The sequence below is a fragment of the Physella acuta genome, unplaced genomic scaffold (assembly GCF_028476545.2).
Source record: "Physella acuta isolate Inbredline_101_S28 unplaced genomic scaffold, ASM2847654v3 ptg000816l, whole genome shotgun sequence".
Taxonomy (NCBI): domain Eukaryota; kingdom Metazoa; phylum Mollusca; class Gastropoda; family Physidae; genus Physella; species Physella acuta.
Window position 1 is genome coordinate 344,138 of NW_026732334.1, and position 12,479 is coordinate 356,616.

Sequence of the window (12,479 nt, forward strand, 5' to 3'; positions counted from 1 at the left end):
TCGTTGATCCCTATCAACTTTTGAGCGATTTCCGATAAACGGAAGTGGTATTTTTTCTACTTTGAATTTTTCAAAAGCTTATAACTTGAGTACTATTTCAGATAGATAAATGAAATTTCACATGTAAGTACAAGATCTAATTCTCTACCATCTATCACATTTTGAGTAATTTTCGTTGACCGGAAGTAGTAATTTACGCTATTTCCGATTTCTCAAAAAATGCATGTACATGTATAAAGTACTAATAATATTGCGCACTATTATTGGCATTTCATTTGGCGTTCACTTGGTGTGCAATCCTTTTTTTTACGAGATTTTATTCTATTTAAAAATTTAAAATGGAGTTCCCATCCCATGTTGTTTTATATAAGAATATTCGAGAAAGTTTAGGGGAGATCACTCCCGGTTAATTTTAATTTGTTTCCATAGCCTTTGCCCAACCAAGAACAAACTACAGCAGATGTTTGATTTTGGAGTTGTCTCTCCTAGAAGAGTGACTATCCCCAGCTAACGAGCCTCATCTGCCCGAGGATTTGAACTCGAGACATTTCGGTTAAGCATCATCGAGCTTTACCGACTCGACCACGCCGATCCCCAAACATCTAACCAGTATGTACTCATTTTTATCATGATTATATGTTGTCCCCACCCACTACCACGACACACACACTAACAAAACCCAGGCGAGATCCATCCGCTCCGTCAGTAGCACTAAATATATGATTGTTTAGTTTAGGCCTGTAGAAGTTTCCGACCTCTGCCCCGCGATCTAGCCGGGTACCAGACGGTAAGACGATGTCCTGCGTCTGGTGGTGGGGGAAGTAAAGCCTGGACAGAGCCTACGGATGGATAAGCGACCACAATTGGCCATTTAGTTGAAGTTCACTACGTAGAGACCTCCCTGGCTAATGGGAGTCAAACTCCTGAGCCTGTATATTCTTGTCACGATAGTTATTGAACTGTAATTCAAGTTTTTATATTGGGCATGAGAAAGCTGGAAATGCAGACTAACCTTCAACAAACGTAAATATCCATGAGAATATTAAAATTTCGTTACAGAGCAGACGATAAAGACTGGTAGCACTTGTTTGATTTTAGACGCAAAAAGAAAACAAAGAATATCAAACCACATTATGTAGGAAATTATCAATAACATACAGGGGTCAAACTAGGCCCAACTAAAACAGTAAGCACGGTATAAGCGTAGAAAGACCCACACCTCAATCCTCTTTGGTGTCATTCATTTATGAGGCCCACAAAAAGTTGGATTTCCACTGGCGTCCATTTAAAGAACGTCATCCCTGGCCTGTAAACCCGATATTAACGTTCACTAAAAATAAAGGCATATACATGTTTTTAAAAGTTTAAATCATACTGTATTTACACCAGATGCATGCCATTTATGTGTCAGAATTCGACCGCTGTTTTTGTTTTTAACTCTAAAATCAACCCTATTTATTGTTATAAGCAAACGCTGTCCGGGCGGGTATTTATACTGAAGTGTGTGCTCGAGTTTGATATTTTGATCAAAATTTGAAATAAACTTGTCATTCAGATATTAAAACATTGGCTTTTATAGTAAAAAAAACAAAAAAAAAAAACAAAAAAAAACCCAAAGATTTCACTTTAAAGGGAAATTTACTATGATTGAAAAAGGAAATTTGGGGGCCCCTAAAAATTGGGCCCCCCTGGCTGCAGCCCCCTCAGCACCCCTCTTAATCCGCCACTGATCACATCAAAACACTTCAAAACACATCAAAACACATCACAACACCTTTACATTACATTACATTACATTACATTACATTACATTACATTACATTACATTACATTACATTACATTACATTACATTACATTACATTACATTACATTACATTACATTACATTACATTACATTGCATTGCATTACATTACATTACATTACATTACATTACATTACATTACATTACATTACATTACATTACATTACATTACATTACATTACATTGCTTAACTTTTAATTAAACACTTGGAAATGTTAACATAACAAGCCTACCTGCATTGCACGATCTAATGCAAGTCAAAACTAAACAAGCGGTAATTGCAAGGTAAACAATAGCACAGCGCATGTTTCTTCTAGCTGGTCACAGGTTGTTATAAGACAACACGGTATGTGGCCGACAGGAGGCTACCTTGCTTTATATAGACAGGCAAATTAGGTCATCGGACGGGGATGCAGACGATAGGCTAGTGCACGGTCTAACTTGTGAATAGCTTGAGCTTTTAACACAAGGCAGCAGGGGCGGAACTACAGTGCCGCCAGACCCCGCAATGTGGGGGGGGGGGGGGGGGGGGTGGGGGGGGGGCACGACGTTTAGGGGCCCAATTCCGACAAAAAAAACAATTATTTTTCTTTTCATAAGTAATGTTTTTCGTGCACCTTGATAGTGGTTTTGTAAAAAAAAAAAAAGAAAAAACAGGTCTACTATAGCAGTGATTGTTCTACAGTAACTAACACACACTGTTGCGTAGAAAAATATAAAATCTACAAGAGCTGTACTTTGAAAGATAGGCAAACTTTCAGACTACTTCCATGACTTACTGCCCTTCATTAATACACGGGTGCTCATAAAGCTCATTTGAATAGTTTTGTACTTTGTAAATTAAAAAGCAATTTACTCTCTTAATTATTATTTAAATAAGGTATGCTAAAGAATCCTATAGCTATAAAAATGAATGTATTCAAAACTAATAATATTAATACAAAAAATCATAAAAATAAACATAACGCGAGAAACCATTGCACAAATCAAGCTTACGTGTTTATATAGTTTTGACCACCTAGGACACAGCGCTTGTGATCAAAGACCCCCTTGCTGAGAAAACACCTGTGGTCAAACCCACTATGATCAAACACCCCATGGTCAAAGCACCGCTATGGTCAAAGGCCCGCTGTGGTCAAACCCCCTATGGTCAAGGCCCCTATGGTCAAAGCTCCGCTGTGGTCAAACCCCCTATGGTCAAAGCACCTATGGTCAAAGCACCTGTGGTCAAAGGTCCGCGCACCCTTTTTTTTTCCTTTTTCTAATATAATTGTAATACAAACAGAAATATTACTATTGTAAATCTGTATCAGTCCTCACAAGCCGGTGATGAAAACTGTAATACTAAAGCGAACACACACAACTGACGCTGTAAATTAAATGTCTGAGGCCAAAAAAAAAAAATTGTAATACAAACATTTATAAAACACGATTATTGCTGGCCCGAAATGAGTTCGGACTTATTTTTGTCCGGTTCGTTATCTCAGAGTGGTTATACATTGCAATAAAATAGATTAAAATACTCAGGTAATAGACTATTTAAAAATTAGAGAAGCAGGCTACTTATGTATATGTATATATATATATATATATATATATATATATATATATATATATATATATATATATATATATATATATATATATATATATATACTTACATATAGGGGGCCCAAATTTTTTTTGCGGGGGAGCCTTTATTTTCTAGTTCCGCCACTGCAAGGCAGCTTGAAGTTTATTTATAATAAGGTTGAAAAACATTTCTAATTTAATTATTTTTTTGTTTATTTTCGTCCTTTCTAAACGATTCTTGCCACAAATACGATTTTATTTTAATGCAATATAACTAACGAGCCGACCTGCGGCGTATCATACGCCGCTATTTAGTTATTTTATTTTCTACTTTTCAATAAAAAAAAAAAAATCTACTTTTCAGTCATTCATAATTTGTGAATTCGACAGTACCAATGCTGCCACTGAAAACATTTGCTTTAAAACACTATTAGTAGGTAGTTGAGGACGATACTACCCCCACCCTCCCTTCCCCCAACCCCTACCCTAGACCACCTCCTTGTGAAAGCGGCCTCCTCTTAGTTACCTCCCATAAGTTTAAAATTGTTTCAAACTAAATTATCTGCCCATTAATAGTCGTCATTAAACCCGGCTCTGTTTGTAAACATTTAGCGTGAACCACAGCCCACCAGACCATGTAGGGGTAGGGGTGGTAGGGAGCGCGCTTACAGCTTGTTTTCTAGCGTCTCCCAGAAGAGAATTATATATATGTTACGGTCAAAGCCCGAAGTCGGCCAATGCTAGGATTGGCCGGCCAATCCGCGCATTGGCCAATATCGCCTCCCATAGGTCGGTCAAAGTCCGAAACTTTGCTTGATTTCGGCCTATGGCCGGCCAATCCGCAGACTGGCCATGGTGGACCGGCCAAAGTCTGAAATAGCTCTTGATTTCGGCCATTGGCCGGCCAGTCAGCGGACTGGCCATGGTGGACCGGCCAAAGTCTTAATTAGAAGATCATCTGGCTGGGTACGACCGGCCAAAGTTCGAATTAGAAGATCATGAGCAGATTTTGGTTTTTTTTTACGCCGTAAGGATCATGAAATTAAGTCTTTATTGATTATTAATTAAAGTTAATGACAGAAACATTCAAATTTTTTATTGTACTATGGTCTCAATCTATCAATATCATCATTTGTTACAACAAGTTGAACTTTTATGGCATTTAGAATTACATAGCAGCTTGTTATTTTTACACTTGCAGCGATTTGTTGTACACTTAGTTGTGCAATTGCAGCGAGTGTAACCTTGGCCCCCAGTCAATGATTGTGAAGATGCGATAGTTCGTAGTGATTTTTCCTCAGTGCCAACTGACGACAATAAGAGCAGTTTTTCGTGAAGAATTGAAAACTCACTTTTAGCATACAGTTGTTTTAGAACACCATGTGCCGTTCCTAATTTGTAGAAACCGCCCTCGACGCTCATGACCTCTGTCAACATCTGGAACACGGATGCGTACATTGTCACCCACTTCACCATCTTTAAATTTTGTATTTGATGTTTTAAGCATCTTAGCACCTTGAGTTTGCAACCCAGTATGAGCTGCTGACCTGTGTTCCATGATGTCTTGTTTGTTGTGACACAATCTGCAGGTAATGTTCCCTCCGTACCCTTCGTCTGCTTCATTGGGTATTCCACAAATAGCATGGACATCGTTGCCACATGATCCAAAAGAATGAGCTGCACTACAATGTTTTTCACAAACTATATACAATCTGTTGGCCACATTATTGTCACGCAACTGGTCTGGGCGTTCCGCCACGGCAGTAGATGTGTTAGCTGAGGATGTCGTTGCATTTATGGCAACCTCCATTTCTTGTTCAATGTTCTCAAGATCTTCCTCAGTAACTATTTTATTGAGAGCCCATATATGGAAACTAACATGGATTTACATTTTTTCTTTTGACAGCCATCTGTTATGTCTGTCTCATGGTCTGACGGCCCTTTTGATCCATGTCGCCATGCATATAGAATGCTATACAAACAAGAGCTAAACAATACGTTACTCTCAATGAAAACGCACCCAGAATAATGAAAATGCGATCACAACTTAGTCTAGATAGAACATTGGCCAGGACATACCGGCCAGTGCGCGCATTGGCCGGCCAATGTACAAAATACGCTGTCAAGTTTAAGCGCTTCGGACTTTGGCCAGTACGTCCCGGCCAGTGCGCGCATTGGCCGGCCAATGTACAAAATACGCTGTCAAGTTTAAGCGCTTCGGACTTTGGCCAGTACGTCCCGGCCAGTGCGCGCATTGGCCGGCCAATGTACGAAATACGATCTTATTGCTAAGTTCTTCGGGCTTTGGCCAAGAGAGCCGGCCAATGCGCGGATTGGCCGGCCAATCCGCACTTTGGCCACACTTCGGGCTTTGACCGTAACATATATATAGATGTTTCAACAAAAGACGATTCTATCACAATAAAAGGTCGCCAATTACATTTAATTTTATTAAACCTTCGTTTTCTAAAAGCTACTGTATCATAAAAATTTTGCTCAAATGTAAATCTAATAAAACAAATTAAGTAAAATGTTTTTCGTCGCACTTGTAAAGGCTACTCATTTGTCTTTTAAGATTAGAACCCAATGCAATACTTATGTATCAGACATGTATATACACACAGTTTAGAACCCAATACAATCCATATGTATCAGACACGTATACACAAACATTTATTGATTAATTTATTTCATCGATTTGTCACTCAGCTAAAGGGAAATAATGAATATTGTCCGAAGGTAACCAGACAGTGTTTGAAATATAATCCGGTGGCAGCTGTTGCTTATGATAGCAAGTTTTAGGTTGCTTCCCTTTGTTTTTTTTATTTAAAATTTAATGTCCGGATTTTGAAAAAAAAATTTTTTACTAAATTCCTTGATACCAGCGATAATTATAATAATTAAGTTAAAAAAGGAGCATTAAAGCAATATTCTTAAAAATAAAATAAAAGCATTGATCAACTGAATCTTTGAAAACCACAGTCCTATATTTATAGACAATTTGTTTGAGTAAGAAAATATAGAGCGTTTTCTGTTGATTACTTGTGGCACCTTTCACTTGACGACACAGTGCCTATACATGTTGAGGTCCAAAGGAGAGACGAACTTTTATTTACTGTTGCCTCTACTGTCGCCTCTAATGTTGCCTCTACTGTTGCCTCTACTATTGCCTCTACTATTACCTCTACTATCACCTCTACTATTACCTCTACTATCACCTATACTATTACCTCTACTATTACCTCTACTATTACCTCTACTGTCGCCTCTACTATTACCTCTACTATTACCTCTACTATTACCTCTACTATTACCTCTACTATTACCTCTACTATTACCTCTACTATTACCTCTACTATCACCTCTACTATTACTTCTACTATTACCTCTACTATTGCCTCTACTGTCGCCTCTACTGTCGCCTCTACTATTGCCTCTACTGTCGCCTCTACTATTTGCTCTACTGTCGCCTCTACTGTCGCCTCTACTGTCGCCTCTACTGTCGCCTCTACTATTGCCTCTACTATTGCTTCTACTGTCGCCTCTACTATTGCCTCTACTGTCGCCTCTACTATTTGCTCTACTGTCGCCTCTACTATTGCCTCTACTGTCGCCTCTACTATTGTCTCTACTGTCGCCTCTACTGTCGCCTCTACTATTGCCTCTACTGTCGCCTCTACTATTGCCTCTACTGTCGCCTCTACTGTCGCCTCTACTATTGCCTCTACTGTCGCCTCTACTATTGCCTCTACTGTCGCCTCTACTGTCGCCTCTACTATTGCCTCTACTGTCGCCTCTACTATTACCTCTACGGTTGCCTCTACTGTTGCCTCTACTATTGACTCTACTATTGCCTCAACTATTGCCTCTACTGTCGCCTCTACTATTACCTCTACTATTTGCTCTACTGTTTTCTTAAAACGGTGTTAATGAAATCGTTTGTAATTTGAAGTTTAAAAAAAAAAAAGGATTATCGCTTTCAAAATCTGTGTTTGTGTAACAATAGTTTGTGAATTCGTCTTCCTAAATATTGTTGAAAACACTACGTCCAGATATAATGTATGTTGTATGGGCGTAGCTCTGACTGTCCGAATCCAATAGAAGTTGCGGGATCATATGACCTTTGTTAAAATACTGTGCGTAGTCAGTCTCTTTAACACAGTGACGTAGACTTAACGTACAGCATGGAAATGCATACACCTGTCGGTTTTTTTTTAAACGTAAATTTTGATAATACAAATCCATGATTTATTGGTGAAAAGCCGTTTTCTTAAAATCGCTACTAAGTTTGCTATGACGCTTCAGCATTAATCTATAATAATAGTTTCGCTGTCTGTGTATCTATCTATCTATCTATCTGTCTGACAAGAACGCTCTAGAGAAAACATAAGCAAAAATTCTATCTGACAAGAACGCTCTAGAGAAAACACAAGCAAAATAAAAACCTGCATAGTAATTCGAAAAACGAAGTATGACGTCGACACATTTAGCACAGAGTAGAAAATAATCTCAAGGCGGAAAGTGCACACAGTAATATAATGACGTCATTGATTATCGCGTAAACATTGAATAAAAAGGAAATGTTGTCTAATCTAAATGGTTTGCGTGAAGAGTTTCTTGCATACAATTCTTCGGGTAGGGGCGAAGCCCCACCCCACGCGTAAGAACGTCTGAGCCCCCCCCCCCTCCCCAACTCAAAAGAAATTTCTTCATCGATACTCTATAATAAAATTACCGCCTAATTAATGTGTCTAATCTAAAAAGTGGTTTTCTTGCAATTTCTTTAATGCAATTCTTCGGGTAGTGGCTAAGCGCGACACTAGTGTTTCTTTCAGACTTTTTCCTCCCGGGAGAGGGGTGGGGGTAATTGAAATTTTCGGGGGCGGGGGTAGAATTTTCGGGAAGGGGGGCGGACACTGGAAAAAGTATATAATTATATTTCGTTGAATGGGACGGTAGACATGATTTTTTTGGGAGTGGGGGGTGGGGGGTAGGGAGTGGGGGGGGGTGGTGTGTGTGGGGGGTGGGATGTGGGGGGGGGGTGGGGTGGTTTCCTCATCGATACTCTATAATAAAATTACCGCCTAATTAATGTGTCTAATCTAAAAAGTGGTTTTCTCGCAATTTCTTTAATGCAATTCTTCGCGTAGTGGCTAAGCGCGACACCAGTGTTTCTTTCAGACTTTTTCCTCCCCGGAGAGGGGTGGGGGTACTTGAAATTTTCGGTGGCGGGGGTAGAATTTTCGGGGAGGGGGCGGACACTGGAAAAAGTATATAATTATATTTCTTTGAATGGGACGGTAGACATGTTTTTTTGGGGGGTGGGGGTGGGGGTGGGGGGGGTGGGGGTGGGTGGGGGTGGGGGGGGGTGTGTGGAGTGGGTGGGGGTGGGAGTGGTGGGGGTGGGGGGTGGTGTGTGTGGGGGGTGAGTTGGTTTTAGTTTAGAGAAAAGAGACAGCACTATCAACCTAGCGCCCGGTGTATCCTTCCTCAACGGGCCATTTTTCTCGTATTTAGTATATTTTACGTGAGAAATTGTACATGTAACAAATTAAGGCATTTCATGCAAAGTGGCATGTGGTTTTCAAAATATTGTTAAGATTTATTGGATTATTTAATGCAAATCCATCACCACCATCTAATCATTATATTATCCAAGCTTACCTTGAAATCCATCACCACTATCTAATCATTATATTATCCAAGCTTACCTAGCTAAACACTTGAGATGCAGTCTATTTTAAAAAACCAAAAACGTTGTCAATGTTTTAAAAAATTGTCTTACATAATCTGGAGTTTAAATTGATACAATCATGTAGTTTTTATGAATAAACCAATAAGAGAAAAGAAACAAAAAGAGATCAGGTTAAATAAAAACTATTTTTGTTATTAGATTAATCTACACAAATTTAAATAACTCGATAACAAATAGCTATACTTGTATTACGATAGCTTAAAGCCATTTAGAACACTCCAACACCCAAATTAATAAGGCAACCATACACATTTTCACACATGTTGAATGTTGACCACACAATCCCTTCATGTGATCGTTTACTTTATCTGACCATGACACTTTATCTGACCATTATACTTTATCTAACCATGACACTTTATCTAACCATGACACTTTATCTGACCATGATACTTTTGCTGACCATGACACTTTATCTAACCATGACACTTTATCTGACCATGACACTTTATCTGACCATGACACTTTATCTAACCATGACACTTTATCTGACCATGACACTTTTGCTGACCATGACACTTTATCTAACCATGACACTTTATCTGACCATGACACTTTATCTGACCATGACACTTTATCTGACCATGACACTTTATCTGACCATGACACTTTATCTGCCAATGACAAGTCAGATTCGACAGGGTACTTTACTATGTTTCTGTGTCTACTGTTTTCCACTATTTTACAATACAATTGACATATATAATCAATGCATATTATAGTATGGTAATAAAATTAAAGTTTGTAACTTAAACATTTCAGGTTACATTCGCGGGTCCATACATACATTCTTTGTATACCTATCATGTTTTTTTTTTATAAAAAAAAGCTGGTCTATAATTGCCTTGTGTGGTAAAACAATCAACTGCCTTATTTCTGTACTAAGCACATATAGACTTATTTAAAGCATTGATTTAGTCATTTCTAATTAATGAATGTAATAATATTTTCGAATTACAAATTAAAAAACAAAGAAAAAATTTTAAAATACAATTTTGAGAAAAAAAATAGACGCACGTACCCATAACACAACTGTATTTTAAGTTATGAAATATTACTAAATGAGGAGTACAAGACAAGAGCTTTTTAAAATTGTAACAAAACGATATCAGAAAAACAAAAACCACAAGTGCATCCATTCAATGTCCTTTAAAGAAAATCGAATATAGATACATAAAAATATGTACACAATATATATATATATATATATATATATATATATATATATATATGTATACATGTACATGTGTGTGTTAAATTGTGTGTGTGTGTGAAGTGGTCACTGAGTAATATCATAATCACTATCTTCTGAGTAAGCATTTTTTAGCTCGTAAGATGATGATGCTCCTTTATCGTTGTTGCTGTTCAGTTTAACTTCACCTTAAAATAAAGTTTTTATAAAATTGTTTTAACTAATTATGCAAGCAAATTTTTGTCACATATTGTTATATATAATGTATATTAGGCATATAGGCCAATAATATATATATATATATATATATATATATATATATATATAACATTATTTATAACGTCACGTCTATTTATTGCAAATGGCATACTTAAATACACCAGCTTGGTGAACGAATTCGATTTAGTAACCTTTGTGGATGCTGTCAAGTTTGACGTCATCCGACTTTTTATGGAACAGGGTCGACAGGTCAAGTCTGCCCATGCGCACTAACACCACAACTGCTACCACAAGAAGGACAATCAGTATCAGACAGGCCACACCGAATCCAATACCAAAACCCCTGCCCAAGTTGTCGGACATTGGTTTCATTACTGAAAATAAATCAAAACGTTTTGTGTGTGACTATAACTGGTATAAAATACATTATACCTAAGTCACAACGTTATAACTTGGGCCTCAATAAAAAAAAGTTAATCAATTGGAGATTTGGTCGCTTCGAAAAGTTTTGTTTGATGTGTTGAACAAGGAAACATAAATGTAGGTCATTACATTGGCAAACGAGATAATTAATACATTGTGTTATTTGCACAATTAATGTGAGACTTAAGCCTGCCCTACACAGGTAAGCCTTTCTCACACAGGTAAACCATTACCACACAAGCGAACCCTTACCACACAGGCGAACTATTCCCACACAGGTAAGCCTTTCTCACACAGGTAAACCACTACCACACAAGCGAACCCTTAACACACAGGTAAACCATAACAACACACGCGAACCCTTACCACACAGGTGAGCCCCCCCTCACACAAGTAAACTATTCCCACACAGATAAACTACTCCCTCACAGGTAAACTATTCCCACACAGGTAAACCATTCCCACACAGGTAAACTATTCCCACACAGGTAAACCATTCCCACACAGGTAAATTATTCCCACACAGGTGAGCCTTTCTCACATAGGCGAACTATTCCCACACAGGTAAACTATTCCCACACAGGTAAACTATTCCCACACAGGTAAACTATTCCCACATAGGTAAACTATTCCCACACAGGTAAACTTTTCCCACACAGGTAAACTATTCCCACTCAGGTAAACTATTCCCACACAGGTAAACTATTCCCACACTGGTAAACTATTCCCACTCAGGTAAACTTTTCCCACACAGGTAAACTATTCCCAAACAGGTAAACTATTCCCACACAGGTAAACTATTCCCACACTGGTAAACTATTCCCACTCAGGTAAACTATTCCCACACAGGTAAACTATACCCACCTAGGTAAACTATTCCCACACAGTAAACTATTTCCACACAAGTAAACCATTCCCACACAGGTAAAATATTCCCACACAGTAAACTATTCCCATACAAGTAAACCATTCCCACACAGGTAAAATATTCCCACACAGTAAACTATTCCCATACAAGTAAACCATTCCCACACAGGTAAAATATTCCCACACAGTAAACTATTCCCATACAGGTAAACTATTCCCACACAGGTAAACTATTCCCACACAGGTAAACTATTCCCACACAGGTAAACTATTCCCATACAGTAAACTATTCCCACACAGTAAACTATTCCCACATAGTAAACTATTCTTACACGGGTAAACTATTCCCATACAGTAAACTATTCCCACACAGTAAACTATTCCCACAAAAGTGAGCCTTCCCTACACACAGGTAAGCCTTACTTACACATGCAAGTCACGTGTAAAATATGCAATATGTGTGTGATACAATGGACAATCCTTGCAAGACGTCATACCTCGCTCACACGTGTGTCCCTCAAACCCAGGCAAGCATCCGAAACATCTGCCCGTGACGTAATGACAGCTGCCGTCTAAACAATTGTTGTTGCACTTTGTAGAGCACTTCGCGCCGTACAATCCTTCCTCACAATCTACAAGCATGTTTAA

At 38.4% G+C, this 12,479-nt stretch overlaps 1 protein-coding gene across 1 annotated transcript; it reads right to left on the reverse strand.

Annotated features, from left to right (window-relative positions):
• Window positions 1–6,483: 6,483 nt before the first annotated feature.
• On the reverse strand, window positions 6,484–10,913 carry LOC131951613 (circumsporozoite protein-like). Its single transcript, XM_059313945.1, has 3 exons — window positions 10,733–10,913; window positions 10,433–10,510; window positions 6,484–7,205 (listed from the first exon to the last, which is right to left on the reverse strand). Exons 1-3 carry the CDS (start codon window positions 10,911–10,913, stop codon window positions 6,484–6,486), a joined length of 981 nt encoding a protein of 326 aa, XP_059169928.1.
• Window positions 10,914–12,479: the final 1,566 nt, after the last annotated feature.